General features: G+C 43.0%; 1 protein-coding gene and 2 long non-coding RNA genes across 8 annotated transcripts in view; 1 reads left to right on the plus strand and 2 right to left on the minus strand.

The window, feature by feature from the left end:
* Positions 1-2,508: 2,508 nt before the first annotated feature.
* On the minus strand, positions 2,509-10,759 carry LOC140601065 (3 beta-hydroxysteroid dehydrogenase/Delta 5-->4-isomerase). 2 transcript variants are annotated; one of them, XM_072769580.1, is made up of 4 exons: positions 10,601-10,759; positions 10,256-10,475; positions 6,107-6,271; positions 2,509-3,733 (listed from the first exon to the last, which is right to left on the minus strand). In XM_072769580.1, exons 2-4 carry the CDS (start codon positions 10,398-10,400, stop codon positions 2,922-2,924), a joined length of 1,122 nt encoding a protein of 373 aa, XP_072625681.1. In that variant the 5' UTR covers positions 10,401-10,475; positions 10,601-10,759; the 3' UTR covers positions 2,509-2,921. The 2 variants fall into 2 exon arrangements, with proteins under 2 accessions (XP_072625681.1, XP_072625682.1); XM_072769581.1 differs by lacking the exons at positions 10,256-10,475; positions 10,601-10,759 and adding an exon at positions 6,918-7,060.
* Positions 4,449-6,100, minus strand: LOC140601067 (uncharacterized). The gene is made up of 2 exons (XR_012004116.1): positions 5,615-6,100; positions 4,449-4,988 (listed from the first exon to the last, which is right to left on the minus strand). It is a non-coding gene; the product is annotated as an uncharacterized lncRNA (long non-coding RNA).
* The window catches only part of LOC140601066 (uncharacterized), a 121,092-nt gene continuing 105,692 nt past the window's right edge, over positions 5,184-20,583 (plus strand). Inside the window, exon 1 of one of the 5 annotated variants that reach the window (XR_012004111.1) lies at positions 5,184-14,228. This is a non-coding gene — a long non-coding RNA (uncharacterized lncRNA). The remainder of the gene's footprint in view (positions 14,229-20,583) is intronic. The other 4 variants (XR_012004112.1, XR_012004115.1, XR_012004114.1 and 1 more) reach the window with 4 other exon arrangements.

Consider the following 20,583-nt stretch of genomic DNA (forward strand, 5'->3'; position numbering starts at 1 on the left):
GGCCTCCTGCCACCTTTCTGGGGGCCCTTCACTCAGCCATTCACCTGCCTGCCTGCTCCACTTCCACCTTGGCCCTGAGGCCAGCCTCATTGTCCCATTTGACACCCTAGGCTATCTAATCCCCCCTCGGGTAAATCCTTCCCTCCTGACAGGCCAGTCTCCTCACTCCCCTTCAGCCTCCTTCTCTCTCACCTCCACACTTCACCCTCTCCTTCCCACCACTGCTCAGATCCCTCACCTGCCTGGACCACCTCACTTTCCAACTCAACGCCCTTCTGCCCTTAAAGGCCTAGCTGAGGCCCCCCTGCTCTGTGCCCCCCCCCCCCCCATCAGGTGAGCTCCATTCCCTGGACTCACCCTTATGGCTTACCGATGGCTGAGCACTTACATATGCTTTCTTTCATTCACTCATTCACTGGACTCTGTGCTGTACTTGGGAGGGGGGGAGGAGGGGGCCAGGAGAGAAAAGGGAGGAGAAAAGGGTAAAGGGAGAGGGGAGGGCAAAGGAAAGGAGGAGAGGAGGGAAGGGGAAGAGTGGGATGGGAGAGGGAAGTGGGAGGGAGAGGAAGGAAGGGAGAGGAAGGGGAGGGAAAGGAGAAAAGGGAGACAGAAGGACAAGGGGAGGGAAGGGGAGGGAAGGAGCAGAAGGCAGGGGGGTGGAGGGAGGGGAAGGAAGGGAAGGGAGAAGGAGGAGAGATGAGGGAAGAGGAAGGCAGGGGGCTTCTGTGCATAGCTCTAAAGGCCTGAAGGCCTCAGTCCTGTGCCCAGTGTAAGTAAAGAGGGGCCAACTTCACGAGCCCAAACATTCCGAGGCCTGTCTGCTTATTCAGCTAGACTGCCAGTTGCTCAGAACCCTTCTCTGTGCTTCTGCTCACACTGCCCATGCTGGCCCTCTGGCCAACATGCTCCTTCCCTTCCCTATGAGATTGCCCTGGTGGGTTCATAGGTATGGAATCTCACTAGGCTAAAAACTCAGCTGAGTGGCCCTTGTCCTGGATCCCACCACCCTTCTTCCCTTGCTTGGCTTCTGGCACAAACACATAAAGCAATGTGCACCTTACAGGTGCTGGCCAGCTGCTGTCTCTGGTGGTCTGTGGGAGCACGGGAGGGTGGGGAGGGAGGGCAGAATGAAGTGTTTCATTCATCCACTGGGCCTGCTCCACTTGGATGGCCCCTGCTGATCCTCTGGCCCTTAGGTTTTAGTGACAGAAAACTTCACCCCCACCAGAATGTTTTTTTTCCCCCTTTCTCCTTAGAATGAAAGCCTAAATATCTCCTTTGTGGGAATCAAATTGAACTGAATTCATAATTCAGTTCAATTTGAACTGGGTGAGAAAGAAGCCATGGGAATGTTAGGTGTGACTCTGGCCATGGCTCAGGTTCATAAAGGCAGGCAATAGCCTGGTCTGGAGACAGACAGCTATCACCTCCCACACTCTGAGCCCCACTACCACCTCCTCACCCACTTCAGGCCACACAGTCTTTGCCAGCCCTGGCACTGTTTCTTTTGACTCTTGGTCCTCTGTTCAGTTGATGACTATGTCATCCTTTAAGTCCCTAAACTTGCCTCAGTTGACCTCCTCTCCTGAGGGGGACAGAGAAGGACCACAGGCCAATGATGAAGGGGAAAGGAAAGCACAGAGGCTAAGGAAATAGAGGGATAAAGCTTCATCCCAGCAGGCAGTGTCAGGGAGAGTTGGGGAGAGGAGGAAAGAGTAGGGAGGAGTTGATTCTGAAGGTGTGGGGTAGTAGACCTTTACCTCTTGCACTGGGTAGGAGCCAAAGTTTTAGGGGGGTTCATACTTGTCCCCTTTACTTTCCATGGTGTGGTTTCATTGTGTGTTTTGAAAGGTTAAATACGGGCTGTGGATTGCCAGGGTGGCCCAGGTGTGTCCCAGGGGCCTTTTAAGGACCCTGGCTTTGGCAGTAAAGGCTGGTTACATCTCTGCATCTCCTTCCCCTGCCCAGGTCATCTTGCAAGGGCTTGCAGACCCTCCCAGATGCCCCTCAGGGGTTCTCCTGGGTCCTAGGGAGTCTCCGGCACAGGGCTGGAGGTGACCCAGAAGGAGGTGACCCAGGCTCTCCCAAGGAGCAGCACACCACCACACGCTGGTGCTGTCTTGCACTGCTGACGAACCCCTCTGTCCCACCCCCATTGTGTTGTAAATTTAGGCAGTTCCAGCTGCAAGATTCAGTGCAAGGATAGGGGCTTTCAATTCAGTCTACCTGGGCTAAATGTCCTGGTCACTTAGCAGTTAGTGGCAACTGATGATCAAGTTTCCTATCAATAAAAGGCAGTGATAATCCCTACCTCAGAGGTTTCTGGAGAGGGTTAAATGAAGTGATATTTGCCTGAAACATAGCAGGTGCTTAGTCGTGATCCCCTTTCCAGACACTTCTGTCCACCTCCATTCCACACTGCTTTTCTAAATAGGAAATAATGATTCCTAGAACTGGATGGGGAAAGGAGGAAGGTATGTGTTCACATCAACCACAGCATCCTCCAGATTAGGCATTAAAACATTTATTACTCTTTTCCTTGAGCTGTATGCGGGAATAAGAATTTGTAAAAGATAAGAAATGCTTTGCACGTGACAAAGGAAATGGAGCTCATAGGCAAAACTCTACAAGAAAGAGGCCCGAATAGCTCAGGACCAGCAGCTGCAGCTTTCGTACCAGCAGCTACAGCAAATCTCCTTGTATGTCCTATGGAGTGTGGGGAAGACAGAAAACTTCCAGGTGGGCCAGGGGCTGAGAATGTTCCTGGTAGTAGGAGAAAAATAGGAAGGTGGCCATCTTGGAAAAGGAACACAGTAGGACCTGGGCTTGTGCCCTTGTTTCTTTCTGTATGAAACCAGAGGGGATGAGCTTGATAGACTTCTCCCAACAACATCTAGGTCTACATCCTTGCCATCCTCAGATCAGTGAGTCTTTGTTTTTAGGGTCTCCTTGTGCTGTTTCACCAGCGAACCAATCCACTCCGTGGTCTTCTGCTTGGCTTCCTCCCAGCTGAAGAGTGGCTTATACCCCAGATCTCGCTGAGCTTTCTTATAAGAGAAGGTAAATATGCTATTTGACAAAGTCACCATGTGGCGGTTGAAGGGGGGTTGATATTTATAAATCGGACTGAGCAGGAAGCTCACTATTTCCAGCAGGAAGGCAAGCCAGTATTCCAGAGATATGGGAAGGCTCATTCTGGAATCAAGGGAGAAACCCCATTCCTTGCTCAAATTGTAATTGAGGTCATCATAGCTTTGATGAGGAGTGTCATCTGAAATGTAATAGAACTGTCCTTGGACACTTGGGGCCTTCTTGGGGTCCTGTAGGGCCCTCAAGGCCAGAATGTGAGCCCAGGCCACATTGCCAACATAGACGGGGTTGACTATGGAGAACTTGCTGTGATGTGTCAGGATGCCATTGTTCCTCAGAGCTTTGTATATATAGTTATAAAGGAATATGCTTCCTTCCCCATAGATATACATGGGCCTTAAAGCACAAGTATGCAAAGTGCCACCATTTTTAAGAGCCCACCCATTAGCAGCTAGCACAGCCTTCTCTGCAAGCTTTTTGCTGTATGGGTAGGGAGCAGACCATGTTGATTCAAGATGCTCTTCTTCGTGGGCATTCTGGATGATGTCCCTGTAGGAGTTGGGCCCAGCCACCTCTATGGTGCTGGTATAGATGAAGATCGGCACACTAGCCTGGGCACAGGCTTCCAACAGGAGCTGAGTACCTGCCCATGAGGAGCACACTGTCAGTGTCAACAAATAACCCAAGGGGCCAACCATGCCCACAGGCCATGTCCACCCCTTCCCCCTTCAGTGAGGTGGTTACTGCAGATCAGAAGTGCATTCCTCTGTGTCTCCAGCTAAGATCTGACTATGCAATAGCCATGGGAAAAATGCAAAAATGAGAAGAAATCGACATCTGAGTTCTAGAAAGCAAGAATTTCTAGGCTTTCAGATTTCCTGGACTTGTGTGTGTATTTTTAATTTTGGAAAAGGACAGAGGGTTGCAATTTCATATCTTGCTGAGTGGAGAGATTAAAAAATTATCACTTATCCCTACCACCTCATTAAAAACAGGTTATTTTAAATAAAAAAAAAAATTCGGAGGTCATACTCTCAGAATATGGACTGGAATTTTACCTAGTCTTGATTGAGCGTTCCCTACAAAGACCACTCCTAATTCTGGCTGTTACTCCTTTTACCCAGCTCTGAAAAGTGGGGGTGACAAACCTTCCTTTTAGTTAGTATTCTGGAGCCTGGCTCTGGCCTTGTAGGTGGGAGTTTGGGGGAGAACCCGGAGGAGGAGTGTGCCCTCTGGTGGTTAACACCAATAACGGGAGGATCTCGCAGAATCCCAGCTCTGGGAGGTAATGCAAAGCGCCTTCCCAGTAAGAAAGAAAGAATAACCCCGGCAAAACATTGTTTTTATTTCTCTCTCTCTCTCTCTCTCTCTCTCTCTCTCTCTCTCTCTTAAAAAATCCCTTTTAAAGGCTTTGTGCAATTTGATTTTCGGGAGAGACAGCCTCGTTAAAAAAAATACCAAATCTAGAGGCTGAGAATATTTGGCGTTAATTTTCCTGCAGAGGCGGAAATTATCGTTATTTGAAGTATCTTCGAAACCTGGAAATGACATTAGTTTTAATTAACTGATGGCTCTAACACTTCTCAGCGATGTCAAATCCCCTGTTGTTGGGGGTCCAGGAGAGCAGGAATTAGCCAAGCGGCCAAAATGGAAAATTTGGTTAATCTAGTACCCTCCTTGAAGTGTGGGAGTGGTGAGGGTATGGCTAAGCAGAAGCTAGAAAGGGTCTTTTTTGAGATGGTGCTACGTTAGCCTGGAGACCCTGAAGCAATGAGTTGCTTCAGAAAGGGAGCCTCTGGGATGCCTGGGTGGCTCAGCAGTTGAGCATCTGCCTTTGGCTCAGGGCCTGATCCCAGAGTCCCAGGATCCAATCCCACATCGGGCTTCCTGCATGGAGCCTGCTTCTCCCTCTGCCTGTGTCTCTGCCTCTGTGTGTGTGTCTCATGAGATATTTTAAAGATTTAAATAAAATCTTAAAGAAAAGAAAAGGAAAGTGAAGAAAAGAAAGAAAAGAAAAGAAAGAAAAGGAAAGAAGAAGAGAAAAGAAAAGAAAAGAAAAGAAAAGAAAAGAAAAAAGAAAAGAAAAGAAAAGAAAAGAAAAGAAAAGAAAAGAAAAGAAAAGAAAAGAAAAGGAGCCTCTGAGTAGACTAATGACTAACTTTGTAAAGCAGGGTCATGGAAGCCAGATGGGAGTGGGGGTTGGGGTTCTGTGGTCCTAGAGAGACTGGCCTCCAGGGCTCAGAAGGATGACTTTACCTGCCTAGCTAATAAGGGATTTAAGCTAATCCATTAAATGAATGTGTCTAGATTTAAAGTAGATTGAAAAGCCGCAATCCAGAAAGAGCCACCAGGCATTTATGGATGAGGCTCTAAGGACGGTGTACCTTGGGCACCTAGCTATAAAGTACCCTTTTTTTAAAAAAAATATTTTATTTATTTATTATAGACAGAGAGAGAGAGAGAGAGAGAGAGAGAGACAGGCAGAAGGAGAAGCAGGCTCCATGCAGGGAGCCTGACGTGGAACTCGATCCCGGGACTCCAGGATTGCGCCCTGGGCCAAAGACAGGCGCCAAACCACTGAGCCACCCAGGGATCCCCTAAAGTATCCTTTAATAGCAAAGCCAGCAGTGAGCTGAAGAAGTACTCTTATGGATAAAGGGAAGCTATTATCATTAAGAAGATATCATGGAAAGGCATGTCCTGGGTAATTCTGTCCTGTCAGACTGCTGTGAGCTAGCTTTGCTGGTTTCTTGAGAGGAATCTTCCTTTGATGTGAGTGGGAAGGTGCTAGATGTTCTTATTATGCTTGGAGATCCCTCATAGAAGTCCTACCTGAGGGAAACTGGCTGGGAGCTGTGGCCCTTCACTCCCAGGCCACTGGGAAGCTCTCAGTGGTGATAAGAAAAAGCTGGAGCAGGTTCAGCAGTGTTCAGTGATGGGGGCTTCTCCATTCCTGTTCTATTTTCTGAGCCTCATTTGCCCACCTCACTCCATATCCCTCCCTGGGATACTATACCCTTCAGATTGACATTCATGATGGTCTCTCGGTGAATGACATTCATGACGTCAATGACAGAGGCGGTGTGAATGACAACTGAGGTGCCCTGGCAGGCTCTCTTCAGGCACTGCTCATCCAGAATGTCTCCTTCCACCATGGTCAGCTTGGTCTTGCTCTGGAGCTCTGTGTGAACATAAGTCAGGTCATGGGAAGGCTTTCTGGATCTGGAAGTTTCCTGATAAAAGTGGCATTTACCCAGATCTTCAAAGACATGTACACTGGGAGGAGGGTGGGGGTGGGGAGACCAATCCTTGGAAGGAACAAGTAAACAAAAACACAGAGACCAGTATGTGTAGCATTTATTGGGAAAGAGCAAACATCCATTTCTACTCCATTTTATTCAGAAGAAGAAGAAGAGGAGGAGGAGGAGGAGGAGGAGAAGAATTATATTTGTACAGTGAGGAGTCAAGTATGCCTGGGATAAAAATTGTTAAAGACATTCATAAGAAGTTCATAAAATTCATTAAGGATAGTAGGGTGATTATGAAGAATGGGTATAAGAGGAAAGAATTTGAATTTAATTCTGTAGGGAGTGAGGAATCATGTATGGATTTGGAACAAGAAGAGAAACAGAGTTGTGGTGCAGGAAGCTAACCCTGGCTGCAGTGCCTAAAATGGGTCCATGTGGTACATCTAAGAGAAAGCAAAGCAATCGAGAGATTACTCAGAATGTCTGCACCAAAGTTCAGAGGAGGAGGATGGAACCGGGCCTCCCACAGCAGGAGGAGGGAAGGGCAGGGATACACAGGCTCAACTTTGCAGACCTTACCCACACATGCCCTGGTTCTTATTGGAGATAGTCTGAGAGGAAGAGGAGGAGTCCATGTCAGCCCAGATATTTCCTGCTTAGCTGACCAGAAGGATAGTGGAGCCAGTAACAGGGAATTTGGGATGGCCCAAATGAGAGGTTAACTGAAAAAAAAAACCTTATTAGATATCATCTAAAGCAGAGAGTAATGCTGAAAATGAGTGACGGGCACTGAGGGGGCACTTGACGGGATGAGCACTGGGTGTTATTCTGTATGTTGGTAAGTTGAACACCAATAAAAAATAAATTTATTATAAAAAAATGCTGAAAATGAGTCAGCCACCAAGGGACTAACATTCTGGCCACCTAGCCAAGGGCCTTAGGACCTTTAGCTCCTCTGAAATCCACCGGAAGTGGCACTGCCAGTCACACCATCGCCTCAAACTAGCCTGTGAACTCAACATGGTGCTACATACAGTTTGGATTAATACCCTACACATATTTTGTGCTTTCTACTTTGCACACTCCTTTCACAGTTTTCTGGTTTTTCTTTCACAGCTATCTCATGACATAGGTATTCAGATTTCCGCTATACAGGCAAAGAAGCTGAGGCAGAGACAGGTTAAAGGGCAGGTCTAAGTCACACTTCCAGTGAAGACCCAAACCTGCCTCCTGCCTTGGAGCTTTGTTCTCTCTCCCCTGTCACCCAAGTGCAGGACTAGTGCTTTTATTTTCTGAGGCAGATTAAGGATAAGTCTGTGTATTTAAAGGATAAGACAATTTAACTGAAATCGGAGGCCAGAGAACAGTGAGAGAGAAATTCAGAGTGAAAAATTCAGGGCTGGGAAATTTCCTTCCTGGACTACAACTTGGAAGAACCATCTGCTTTCCCTAAGCCTCTGCCAAGTTTGCTCTGTCCTGGGCTCCTTCCCGTTGTTGGGCAACTCCAAGAATGCCCCCAAATGGGAGAAAGGTAGGGGAAAGCTGCTGGGAATCAGTAGGATTTTCTCGGATTTTGTCTCCACCTCTGCCTTTTCCCCTCCTTTCTTCTGTCTCTTCTTTGCTGCAGGCTTCAGCAGACAGGCTGGGAGGAATTGATCTGCTGAGCAGTGAGAAGTCCAAAGCCAGGGGAGGAAAGGACTCTCAACCTATTAGTTTGCAGGGGTGTAAAGAGACCAGCAGAGGGCACTGCTGGTGTCTTGGCAGTGGAAGCATAGCTCCCTCCCTCTCTGAGGCTCTGCGGACTTGATGAGGATTTTTCATAGCCTGAATATACAGTGGCTTATGTGGTGTGGGCTGCATTGTAAGGAAGCCCAAAGAGAAGCTACCAGACAAGTTAGTGGCTAAGAGCACAGCCGCTGCAGTTAGATCTTCTGGGTTCAGGTCCAGCTTTGCCAGTTTTCAGCTGTGAGACCTTGAACATGTTAGCCTTTGCTATGGTATGAGTGTTTATGTCCCCTAGATTCAATGTTGAAATCCTAATGCCAATGTGATGGAGTTAGGAGATAGGGCCTTTGGAAGGTGATCAAGTCATAAGGGTTTAGCCTTCATGAAGGGGATCAGTATTCTTATTAAAGAGATCCCAGAGACATCCTTCACCTCTTGCACTATGTGAGGACACAGAAAGAAGGCACAGGCTCTGAACTAGATAAAGAGAGCTCTCACCAGAGCATGACCCTGCTTTGCCCTTGGATTTCTATGCCCCACAACTGTGATAAATAAAATTTCTGATGGGTTTAAGCCACCCAGCCTGTGGTATATTGTTGCAGCAGCCTTGACAGACTAAGACACCTTTCTGCGCCTGTTTTCTCATCAAGAAGAGGAGGACAACATTACCTATTCCACAGGGATGTTATGAGGAGCAAATGAGTTGACATGCAAAGAACACTTAGCACAGTGCCTACACAGAAAGACCACTGAAAGGATTCTCCACTGTGATATTTACAGAGGCCCCTATCCATCCCTGACATCACTTGACTTGTCACACTGGGGAACTGTTCTTCTAGGTTGAACATTGCCTTTTTGTGAGCATCAACTGTCAGACTGTAAGTATTTTGAGCCATAAGGATTACAAACAGATGAAGTTGCTCATATGTGTTCATGTGTGTTCATCAGAGACACCATTGAAGCAGAAGGTAGAGAAAATAGGACATTTGAGATATTCAGAGTACAGGAAAGAGGATAAGAGTGATGGGTGCAGTCCTGGAGGGTGGGAGGCAGTAGGGGACTCTCAGTGGGGAGGTGGAGTCTTCTGGGCACCCTGGGGCCTGATGTTGACACTCAGTCCAGAGGGGTTGGGAGGGGGACAAAGATTGCTTTGGGTCACACAGAGGGGAAGTGGGAGAGACTGAAGACTCACTTTGCCAAGAGGCAGCCCTGGAGCCATATGACTGAGACATCTGTGATGAAGCTCTACTCTGAACCCTACAGTTCATTAACTGGAAGGCCTCAGCACGTCACATTACCTGTGTGTACCTCAATTTCCTCAAATTTCCTCATTGTCCTGTTGGGTGAGATCCCTTTCCTACCTTCTTTACAGGGTTGTTTTGAGGATCCAGGGATGAAACAGGTTTTATAAATCTCACTTTTGCATTTGCACCAGGGATAGCATTCTGGGGACACAGCAGAGCAGTGAGCTGCTACAGCAGACTCTACAGCCACTATTCTCACGGTGATGAATAGAGACAAATAGGAAAAAGAGATGTGCAGGGACGCCACATGAGGAATCCACACTCCAGAGCCTCAAATTCTGTCTCTGGCTCCCTCCCATGCTGTACAGTGCCCTCTCCATCTCCCTCCCACCACCCCCACCCCATCTCTCTCTCTCTCTCTCTCTCTCTCTCTCTCTCACACACACACACACACACACACACACACACAGCTTCACCTTCACTTTCTTTTGTTTCACCTTCACTGGAGATGCTAAATGAAGCCACAGAAAGACCAGGGCAATCAAGAGAGGCAGGGAGCCACTGGTAGGGTCTTCAGGTTAATGGTGTTTGCTTGCCCTTTGCAGATGTTGCACAGCAACTTCCAAGTCCACAATCTTCAGGACATTAGAGTTGTTGACAAGGTAGAGATGTATGATTTTATAAATGAGAAGAAGAGATCCAGAGGCCAAAATGGGTGGCCTAAGGTCATCCTCTATAGTTCTGGATCAGGGTCAGAGACTCAGTCTCTTGACAGTCCTGTATCTCTTATACTACACGACCTGTGATTTCCTTTCTGATGACTTTGGACTTGGGATTAGACTTGATTTGGCTACAATTTTTCTTGATTTGCTAGACAAGAATTCCTTTCCCCATACCTGTACAGGGGTTAAGATGGAGCTACCCATCCATGAACTCAATTTCACTTACTAGAAAATTCCTCCAGCAGTTCTGGTCTGAAAGCTTTGTCCAGTGCCCGGATCTCCTGCAGCTCCTTCTCCTCTGCCAACAAGTGAACAATCCGCTGACCCAGAAACCCTCCTGCACCTGTCACAAGGCAGCTCCATCCAGCCATGGTCAAATCTGGGTCCCAAGAAGTACTCTCCAGGAACCAGAAAAACTGGAGAGCAAATTAGATTACAGGGTGACCCTGAAGAAAGCCAGAAAGAGAGGTCAAGTGGTTGCAGGCTTACAAAAACCATTTTGTTCCCTCCCCTCTACTTTGCAAAACTTGAATGCCCGGGAATAATTGAAAGAAAATGAGAATGCTCTAACCTGTTAGATTGTCAGAAGCTAGCTGAAAGAGCTGAGGTTCTGGTCTCCTTATCTCCTGAAGGCAGGACTGGAGTTTTATGCACTCTTGTTTCTGGCTCAGCCTCTTCACCTTGAACTCTTACCACATACTCATTGCTCACGCCTTCTCCAGGTTCCCTCCTCCCTCAAAAGTGGTGACCTTTAACATATCTTTCATTCCTCCAAAGCACAGGAAGCAAGTTTCAGGGCCACAATGTGATAACAGCTTGGTTCTCCCTGCAACAAGACATCCGGCAGTCAGTGCCAGCTGTCTGGGATCCATAATCTGTGGATTTAAATGAAAAGAAAAAATCTGCCAGCATGATGTGCAATTTTGCCTTGTAAAATAAATACTTTGGGGGTGGGGAAACCAATATATAATCCATGATCTCCTTTTTTGGAGTGCCATTTGAAATGTTACTGTCTTGCAAGGTGTACACATTTGCACTGGTGACAGCTCCAGTCATCAAGTTCTATGGGAAGTGACTTTCTTTCCAAACCCATATATACAGAACCTCAATTTTGATATTCCCTTGGAGAGCTCTGGATTTGTGGAAGAAGATAAGCATTGAAGAGAAGCTCTCTGGTGATAACTGTTTAGTTCTATGGCTTGGATAATGAGAATAGGAATGTGTAGTTGTGGCCACAGTGGATCTTATGGACATTTGCACTCACCTACATTTTGGTTGCAAAATCACTCTCAGCAGAATCCTGAACTAAGGATGCTGTGGATGCTTCCGAAGCCTGTACCCCAAAGGTGCCCAAATACTACCACCATAAGCTCCTCAAGACATTGCCTTTTTCCTACTTTAAAAAAATGAAGTGTGATTTACATGCATTCAAACATCCAGATCTTAAGTGTTATTCAATGAACCTTGACAATCATGTATAATATTGTGATTATAGACGCCCAGACAACATATAGAACATTTCTTTCACCTCAAAAAGTTCTTCACCACCCCTCAATCTATCCTAGAAGCAATGATTTTCTGATTTTTAGTTTCAATAGATGCTCTTCTATTTTTTTCTCCTAAAGTCTTTATGGTTCCAGATATACATTTAAATATAGAACCCATGTGATTCTGTGCGGATTACAGAAAAATTTACTGTTGTATTTTTCTCTTGTCTCTTTTTTCTTTCACCAGCTTCTTTTACTTATTGGCCTTCTTTTATTTGCCTTGGGTTCAAACTGGTCTTGCTTTTCAAGGTTCTTAGAGTTAAACCTTAGGTTATTGATTTTATCCCTTTTCCTTTTGTGACTATTGACACTTCGAGCTGTAAATGCCTCTCTAAGCAGTAGGTTAGCCACATCCAACAATTTTGTTGTATCGGACTTTTACCATCATTCAGGGTAAAAATATTTTCTAATTTACCTGTGATTTCCTCTTTAACATGTTTTTCCAAAGTATATTGTTCAATTTCTAAAATTGGGGATTTTCTAAATATCTTGTTGTTATTGACTTCTAATTCAATACTTTTGTGGTCAGAGCATATACTCTGTATGATTTTGACTCTTAGATATTTACAGAGACTTGTTTTGAAGTCCAGCATATGGTCCTGGTGAAAACACCATATGCACTCGAAAAGGATGTTTTCTTTAGTTCTTGGGAAAAATGCCCTACAAAGATTGGGTTTGACACCCTCCCCTGGGTCTCTCTTTCTCCTTGTGTTGTGGACATTCTCCTCTTCCCACTTAACACCCGACTCCTTGTGCTGCAAACACACTTGCCTGGAGAAGTTTGACCGTAGTCATTGAGTTATAGTGGCTTGTTCTCTGAAGCTGTCACACTAGCTAAAGGGCCTTGGTCTTGCTGAAACCTGTGAAGCCCTACCTGAGGCCACCAAGGTGCATCACACAGCTTTGCCTGCTAGAGTAATGCTGAAGTGAACCACACACATCCCCTACCCCCTTCAGGACTGGGGTATTCATTCCCCTAGGTGTTGGGAATGTTGGAGGCTGGCAGAATTCAACTACTGTCTGCCTGGGAATCACTTTCAGCCAAAGAGCCAATAGAACAAGAGTTTAGAGTCTCTGAGTGGAACCAATAACTAGGTTCTATAGAAAATGAGAAATAAATGAAAGGCAAGGCAGATAGGGCTACATATCACGTTTCTTTTTTTTCCCAAACATCTTTATTGAGATATAATTTACATGCCATAAAATCCACTTGCACAGAACAAAGAATAGGAGGAACACTTTCTTATAGAGGAAAAAGGGAAGCTGGGATGCTTTATAAACAGAAAGTCCATTGGAGTGAACCACCATTTTGAAGTATAATAACTTTTCATTGATTGGGCTGCGAAAGTCTCATTGACCGGCGGAGGAGGAAAGCCTTTGGGGGTAGTAAAGTGGTATCTACCTGCATCTCCTGTTGGGTCTGCAATTGACAATGAGTGTTTGGGCATAAAAGCTCCCTCTACTGGTCTACTGACTCCATCCTAAATGAAATTTTAAAAATTGATTTCCACAGAAACATTTTGTCCAGTCTGTGGCTTTTCGTTTTCTTAGTAACGTCTTTTGAAACACAAACATTTTTAATTTTTATGAAATCCCACTTAAAAATTCTTTTCTTTGAGGGTGACTGGATGGCTCAGTTGATTAAGTGTGGGACTTTGTTCTGCCTGAGGTCATGATCTCCTGAGTCATGAGATCAAGCCCTGCACTGGGTCACGTTCAGCAGAGAGTCTACCTGAAGATTCTCTCTCTGTACCCTTCCCCCTGCTCTCACATGCACTCCTTCTCTCTAAAATCAATAAATCTTTTAAAAACACGTTTTTCTTTTATCACTCATGTTTTTGTCCAACCCAAGGTCATAAAGATTTTCACCTATGTTTTCTTCCAAGAGGTGTATAGTTTTAGCCTTGACATTTAGATCTATGATCCATTTTGAGGGAATTTTTGCATGTGGTGTGACTTAACAGTTTATATTTGTATGGCCAATTGATTTTGATAAAGGTGCCAAGAAAAATTCAACAGGGGAAAATGATTTTTTTTTTAAAGCAAATGGTGCTGGGACAGCTGGAGAGTCTAAGTGCTCAGGGAAGATCAGGGCACATTTTATAAAGTGTGGCCTCTCTGGGTCACTGCCAGTTGACATCAGAGTTTGAGAAGAATTCCCCAATATGCCATAGCATGGGCTAATTAATATACTGTATTAGGAAAACTCACAAAGGCCAAGGGTTGGCAAAGAAATAGAAGGCATGATTTCTCCATCCTTCCATTCTACACTGATGTGTAAGTAGTGCACAGTGTGAGTCTGCATTCCAGTGTAGGGACACTAGCCTCTATTATTCTATGTTTGTATCACACAAACACAGAGAGCAGCTTTATCAGTGAAGAAAAACACATGATGTTGGTCCCAGACAGTCTGGGTTTGGAGGGCCGGATGTTTATAAAAGTTGTAAGGAAAAATCAATTTCCCAACACCTGGAGTCAGTGGAGCTCATGAGATGTATTTCCCTCTTTTTGGGGAAGAAAGCCACTGGTTCCATAGGGAGCCATTCAGGTTATAGTCTGTGATACTGGGAAGAGTGGATCCCTCTTCTTGGCTACCTTGCTAAACTCCTGGATCACTTTAGGACAATTATACTTCTTATGCCATCTAGAGAGGTAAGTTTGGGAAATGGAAGCACACAATAATTTTTAAAGTCACAGGATTAGATGAAATATAGGGTGAGAGTATTTACGGATAAAAGGAAAAGCCTCAGGGCTAAATCCTGGGACAGACATAACATTAGAGGTTATATATATATAACATTTAGAGGAGGAGGAGCCAGTTAAGGAGTTTGAGCAGGAGCAGTGTGAGGCGGGAGGAAAACTGAGAGAGTGCTACTATGAAAGTCAAGTGAAGAAAGTATTTCAAGAAGTGTGGTAGACTGTGTTGAATGTTGCTGGGGCATCAAATGCAATGATGAAAAAAATTGACCTTTGGTTTTGGCAACATGTAGTTCATAATTAACTTGTTAAAAGCAATGTCCACAAAAAGTTGTGTTGAAAGTCCCACTGGAAAGTGTTGCATTCAGTCCAAAAGAAGTTAAGAGAGTGATGACAAAAAACCCAACAAACAAACAAAAAATTCACCTGTTCAAGGAGTTGCACCATGAAGATCCCACTAGAAACATGTTAAAGCCAGTGGAGTCAATACTTTGTTGTTGTGGTTGTCACACTGTTTTCGAAATGGGATGCTCCCTTTATTACTGAATCCTTAACAGCTAGCACAGCGCATGGCACATGGTAGATGTTTAAAATTTGTTGAATGTTTGACTGAATGAAGTGTCTATATCTTATACATCCTCAGATTCCCATAAGAAATAGCACATTATCTGATGCATTATAGGAGCTTAATTAATGTTTGCTGAATGAATGAATATATGAACAATCAAGGTCTCCAATGTCTTAATGCTTTTGAAACTCTTATGGAGTAATACATAAAAAGAAATAGAAGAGAGCAGTAACCACACAATTAAGTGTACAAGAAAACTTCCCATATTAATGGAACTCCCCATATTTGCCTGCCTCTCCAGCCTTGAAGGCAGCAATTTGCCCTGTAATCTCTCTTATCTTGGATGATGACATCCAAGCTCCTTATATGTGGAACCCATATGTATTATCTCATTTCATTTTCAAAATAAACTTTATCTTTAGAAGATTTTTAAGTTCACAGAAAAATTGAGCAGAAAGTACAAAGAATTCCCATGTATACATGCACAGCCTGGCCCATTATCATCATCCTGCACCAGAGTGGTATATTTGTTACAATTAATGAAGCTACATATTATGTTATCATTGAAAGTCCATAGCTTACATTAGAGTTCACTCTTGGTGTTGTCCATTATATGGCTTATGACAAACACATAATGACATGCTTCTACTATTACAGTATCATATAGAAGAATTTCACTGCCCTAAAAGCTCTTTGTGCTCCACCTACTCATCCCTTCCTCTCCTCTAAACACTTGGAAACCACTGATTATTTTTTTAACTACTGTGTTCATAGTTTTGCCTTTTCCAGAATGTTATATCATTGGAATAATATAGTATGCACCTTTTGGATTGGCTTCTCTCAGTTATTGTTTGACTGTGGAGTTGTGAATACACTTCTGGGTTCTCTATTACATTCCATTGATCTATGTGTCTGTTTTTGTGTCAGTCCCATACTGTCTTGATGACTACAGCTTTGTAATAGAGCTTGAAGTCTGGAATTGTGATGCCACCAGCTTTGGTTTTCTTTTTCAATATTCCTTTGGTTATTCAGGGTCTTTTCTGATTCGATACAAATTCTAGGATCATTTGTTCCAGCTCTGTGAAAAAGTTGATGGTATTTTGATAGGGATTGCATTGAATGTATAGATTCAATGTATAGATTGTTCTAGATAGTATAGACATTTTAACAATATGTGTTCTTCCAATCAATTAGCATGAAATAATTTGCATTTTTGGTGTGTCTTCCTCAGTTTCTTTCATGAGTGTTCTATAGTTTTATGTGTACAGATCCTTTGCCTCTCTGGTTAGGTTTGTTCCTAGATATCTTATGGTTTTTAGTGCAATTTTAAGTGGAATGGACTCCTTAATTTCTCTTTCTTCTGTCTCATTGTTAGTGTATAGAAATGCAACTGATTTCTGTGCATTGATTTTGTATCCTGTCACATTGGATATTAAAACACCCTTGTAACCCAGGAATAAATCCCACTTGGTCATGGTGAATAATCCTTTTAATGTACTTTTGGATCCTATCAGCTAGTATCTAGGTGAGAATTTTGGCATCCATGTTCATCAGAGATATTGATCTGTACTTTCCTTTTGGATGAGGTCTTTGTTTGGTTTTGAGATCAAGGTAATTCTGGCCTTATATAAAGAGTTTGGAAGTTTTCCTTCTGTTTCTCTTTTCTGAAACAGCTTTAGAAGAATAGGTATCAATTCTTTAAATGTTTGGTAGAATTCCTCTGGGGAGCCATCAGGCCCTGGACTCTTGTCTGTTGGGAGATTTTTTTTTTTTATTATTATTGCTTCAATTTCCTTGCTGGTTATGGATGTTCAGGTTTTCTATTACTTCCTATTTCAGTTTTGGTAGTTTATATGTCTCTAGAAATAAGTTCATTTCTTCCAGATAGCCTAATTTGTTGGCATATAGTTACTATATGCAATAATAATTGTTTGTATTTCTTTGTGTTGTGATCTCTCCTCTCTCACTCTTGATTTTATTGATTTGAGTCCTTTCTCTTTTCTTTTTGATAAGTCTAGCCAGAGGTTTATCAATCTTATTAATTATTTCAAAGAACCAGCTTCAAGTTTTGTTGATCTGTCCTGCTGTTCTTTTGGTTTCTATTTAATTGATTTCTGCTCTAATCTTTATTAATTCTCTTCTCCTGCAGGGTTTAGTTTTTATTTGCTGTTCTTTTTCCAGTTCCTTTAGGTATAAGGTTAGGTTGTGTAGACCTTTCTTATTTCTTGAGAAAGTCTTGTATTGTTATATATTTCCTTCTTATGACCACCTTTACTGCATCCCAAAGGTTTTGAACAGTTGTGTTTTCATTTTATTTGTTTTCATGAATTTTTTAAAATTCATCTCTAACTTCCTGGTTGACCCATTCATCTTTTAGCAGGATGCTCTTTAACCTCCACAGGTTTGAGTTTCTTCCAAATCTCTTCTTGTGATTGAGTTCAAGTTTCAAAGCATTGTGGTCTGAAAATATGCAGGGAATGATCCCAGCATTTTGGAGACTGCATATGGATGAGTCTTGCTTTTTTACCCAATCTGATAACCTATGTCTTTTGGCTGGGACATTTAGCCCATTTATATTCAGAGTAACTAGTGAATGATATGAATCTAACGCCCTCATATTACCTGTAAAGTTACTGTTTCTGTATATCATCTCTGTTCCTTTCTGGTTTATGTTAGTTTTGGGCTTTCTCTTCACTTAGGATCCCCTTTAGTACTTCTTGTAGGGCTGTTTTAGTGATCACACATTCTCTTAGGTTCTGTTTGTCCTGGAAGCTTTTTATCTCTTCTTCTATTTTGAGTGACAGCATTGCTGGATAAAGTATTCTCAGCTGCATATTTTTCTCATTTAGCACCCTGAATATATCACGCCAGCCCTTTCTGAGCTGCCAGGTCTCTCTATATGAGTCTGCTGCCAGTCTAATGTTTCTACCCTTGTACATTACAGACTTCTTGTCCCAAGATGCTTTCAGGATTTTTTCTTTGTCCCCGAGATTTGCAAGTTTCACTATTATATATTGAAGTGTTGACCTATTTTTATTGATTTTGAGGGGTATTCTCTGTGCCTCCTGGACTTGAATGCCTGTTTCCTTCCCCAGATTAGGGAAGTTCTCTGCTATAATTTGCCTCAATATACCTCTGCCCTCCGTCTTCTTCTGGGATCCCAGTTATTCGATAATGTTTCGCTTATGGTATCACTTATCTCTTGAATTCTCCCTTCATGATCCAGTAGTTGTTTATCTCTCTTTTTCTCAGGTACTTTATTCTCCATTGTCTTGTCTTCTATATCATTAATTCTCTTTTCTGCCTCATTTACCCTAGCAGTTAGAGCCTCCACTTTTAAAAAAGATTTTATTCATTTATTCATGAGAGAGAGGCAGAGACATAGGCAGAGGAAGAAGAAGGCCCCTTGCAGGGAGCCCAATGTGGGATTTGATCCTGGGAACCCTGGATCACGCCCTGAGCCAAAGACAGACGCTCAATCACTGAGTCACCCGTGCGTTCCTAGAGCCTCCATTTTTTATTGCAGTTCATTAATGGACTTTTTGATTTTGACTTGATTATATATTATAATTCTTTTATTCCTCCAGAAAGGGATTCTTTAGTGTCTTCTATGCTTCTTTCAAACCCAGCTAGTATCTTTGTAATCTTTATTCTGAACTCTAGACCTGACATCTTACTTATATCCATACTGATTAGGTCTCTGGCTGTCAATTCTGCCTCTTGTTCTCTTTTCTGAGGTGAGTTTTTCCATCTTGTCATTCTGTCCAGAGAAGAATAGATGAATAAGAGAACAAAATACTAAAGTAGCAACAACCCCAGAGAAATAAACACTAATCAAATCAGAAGATTCCAACCAAATATATATAAAATATATACATATATAAAATATATAATAATTTATAATTATTATATTTATATTATTATATTATTACATATAATAATTTATATAAATATAAATATATTTATATGTGTATATATATGTATATATATTTAAAAAACAAGTGAGAATATAATCAGACAAGTGAACAAAACAGAGCAACACACTGGATCCTGTGTATTTTGGTCTATTTGTTAGAAACTAGATTCCAAAATTGTAAAGAAAGAAAAACATGTATGTATAAAAATAAAATTAAGTACAATGAAAGGATAGAATGTAACTGTAAAAATGAAAATTTAAAGACAAAAATTTTAAAAATAAGAAGGAATATAAACAGACAGGTGAACAGAACAGAGCAATACACTATATCATGGGTGTATTGGGTCTTTTAGAAGAAACTATCTCTCAAAATTGTAAAGAAAGAAAAACTTACATATACACAAAAATAAAATTAAATACATTGAAAAGATAGAATGTAACTGTAAAGATGAACATTTAAAAGACTTTTTAAAAGAGAAAGTAAAAGAAAGAAAAAAAACGAGAGAATATGATCAGATAGGTGAAAAGAACAAGGCAATACAGTACATTTTGGGTGTATTTTGGTCTATTTGTGAGAAGAAACTGCATCCCAAAATTGTAAAGAAAGAAAAACTTACATACATACAAAAATAAAATTAAATGCAATTAAAGGAGAGAATGTAATTAAAAATGAAAATTAAAAAAGAATTAAAAAAGAGTTGATAAAATAAATTGTTTGAAAAAGGAAAGAGAAAAAAATAAAATGGAAAGACTAAAGAATCATGGGGGAAAAAAATCCATGACTTCTATATACTATTTTTCCCCTAGCTCTGGAGTTTTGCCATTTTGTGTGATCAGTAAACTTGGTCTTTTTTTTTTTTTTAATTTTTTATTTATTTATGATAGTCACACACACAGAGAGAGAGAGAGAGAGAGAGAGGCAGAGACACAGGCAGAGGGAGAAGCAGGCTCCATACACCAGAAGCCCGACATGGGATTTGATCCTGGGTCTCCAGGATCGCTTCCTGGGCCAAAGGCAGGCGCCAAACCGCTGTGCCACCCAGGGATCCCAGTAAACTTGGTCTTACCAGATATTTTTGATGCTCTTCTGAGGGAGGGGCCTTTTGCACTGATTCTCAGGTGTCTTTGCCCGGGTTGGAACTGCACCATCCTTGCCCGGGCCAGGTGAAGTAAGCACCTCCAGATTGCTCTATGTGGCTTTTGTTCCCTGAAGGCTTTCCACGCAGGTTTAGAGGATGAGAATAAAATGGTGGCCTCTCAATCTCCAGCCCCAGAGCTGAAAGCTCGGGTCCCCCACCCCTCAGTGCACCCTAAAGGAAAAGCAGTCAGTCACTCCTGTTTCCCTGATCTCCATCTGCCCTCCATGTTCACCCAGCCTGTAACTGACCTTTTTCTACCTCAGCCCTGCCACCCTGCTTCCAGGCTCCAAACACTGCAGAATCCTAGGGCATACTCCTGTGCTGCTCCTCCTGGGGGAGCCAGCGGGAGTCTCCCTGTGCTTCTGCCACTTACTGATCCCCTGCTGGGAGAGCGGTTACCCAACCAAGCACCGGTTCATAGGTTACCAGAACCCAGAGTTGAGAGCCCCCTGCTAGGCTCCGTGATTGCAGCCAGCGTCCCCACTCCCTTGCCTGGGAACTCTGCCCTACTCAGGCACTCCCAGTCTTCTTGTGGGCCCAGAATCTTGAGACCACACTGTCACACCTAGTATTCCACTCCCACTTTGCCACCTGAGCACCGCTCAGTCTGAGGGGGGTCCCTCACTGGAACAGACTTCTAAAAGTTCTGATTTTGTGCTCTACTGCTCTATCACTTTCAGGTGGCTG

Source organism: Canis lupus, chromosome 12 (assembly GCF_048164855.1).
Source record: "Canis lupus baileyi chromosome 12, mCanLup2.hap1, whole genome shotgun sequence".
Lineage (NCBI taxonomy): Eukaryota > Metazoa > Chordata > Mammalia > Carnivora > Canidae > Canis > Canis lupus.

Excerpts from the sequence above, each read along its gene's own strand:
- LOC140601065 (XM_072769580.1), bottom strand. The coding sequence starts at position 10,400 with ATGGCTGGATGGAGCTGCCTTGTGACAGGTGCAGGAGGGTTTCTGGGT. Across the intron at positions 6,272-10,255 it reads ACTGCTGGAGGAATTTTCTA|AGCTCCAGAGCAAGACCAAG; the intron begins GTAAGTGAAATT and ends ATGTTCACACAG. Across the intron at positions 3,734-6,106 it reads CATGAATGTCAATCTGAAGG|GTACTCAGCTCCTGTTGGAA; the intron begins GTATAGTATCCC and ends CCTCATGGGCAG.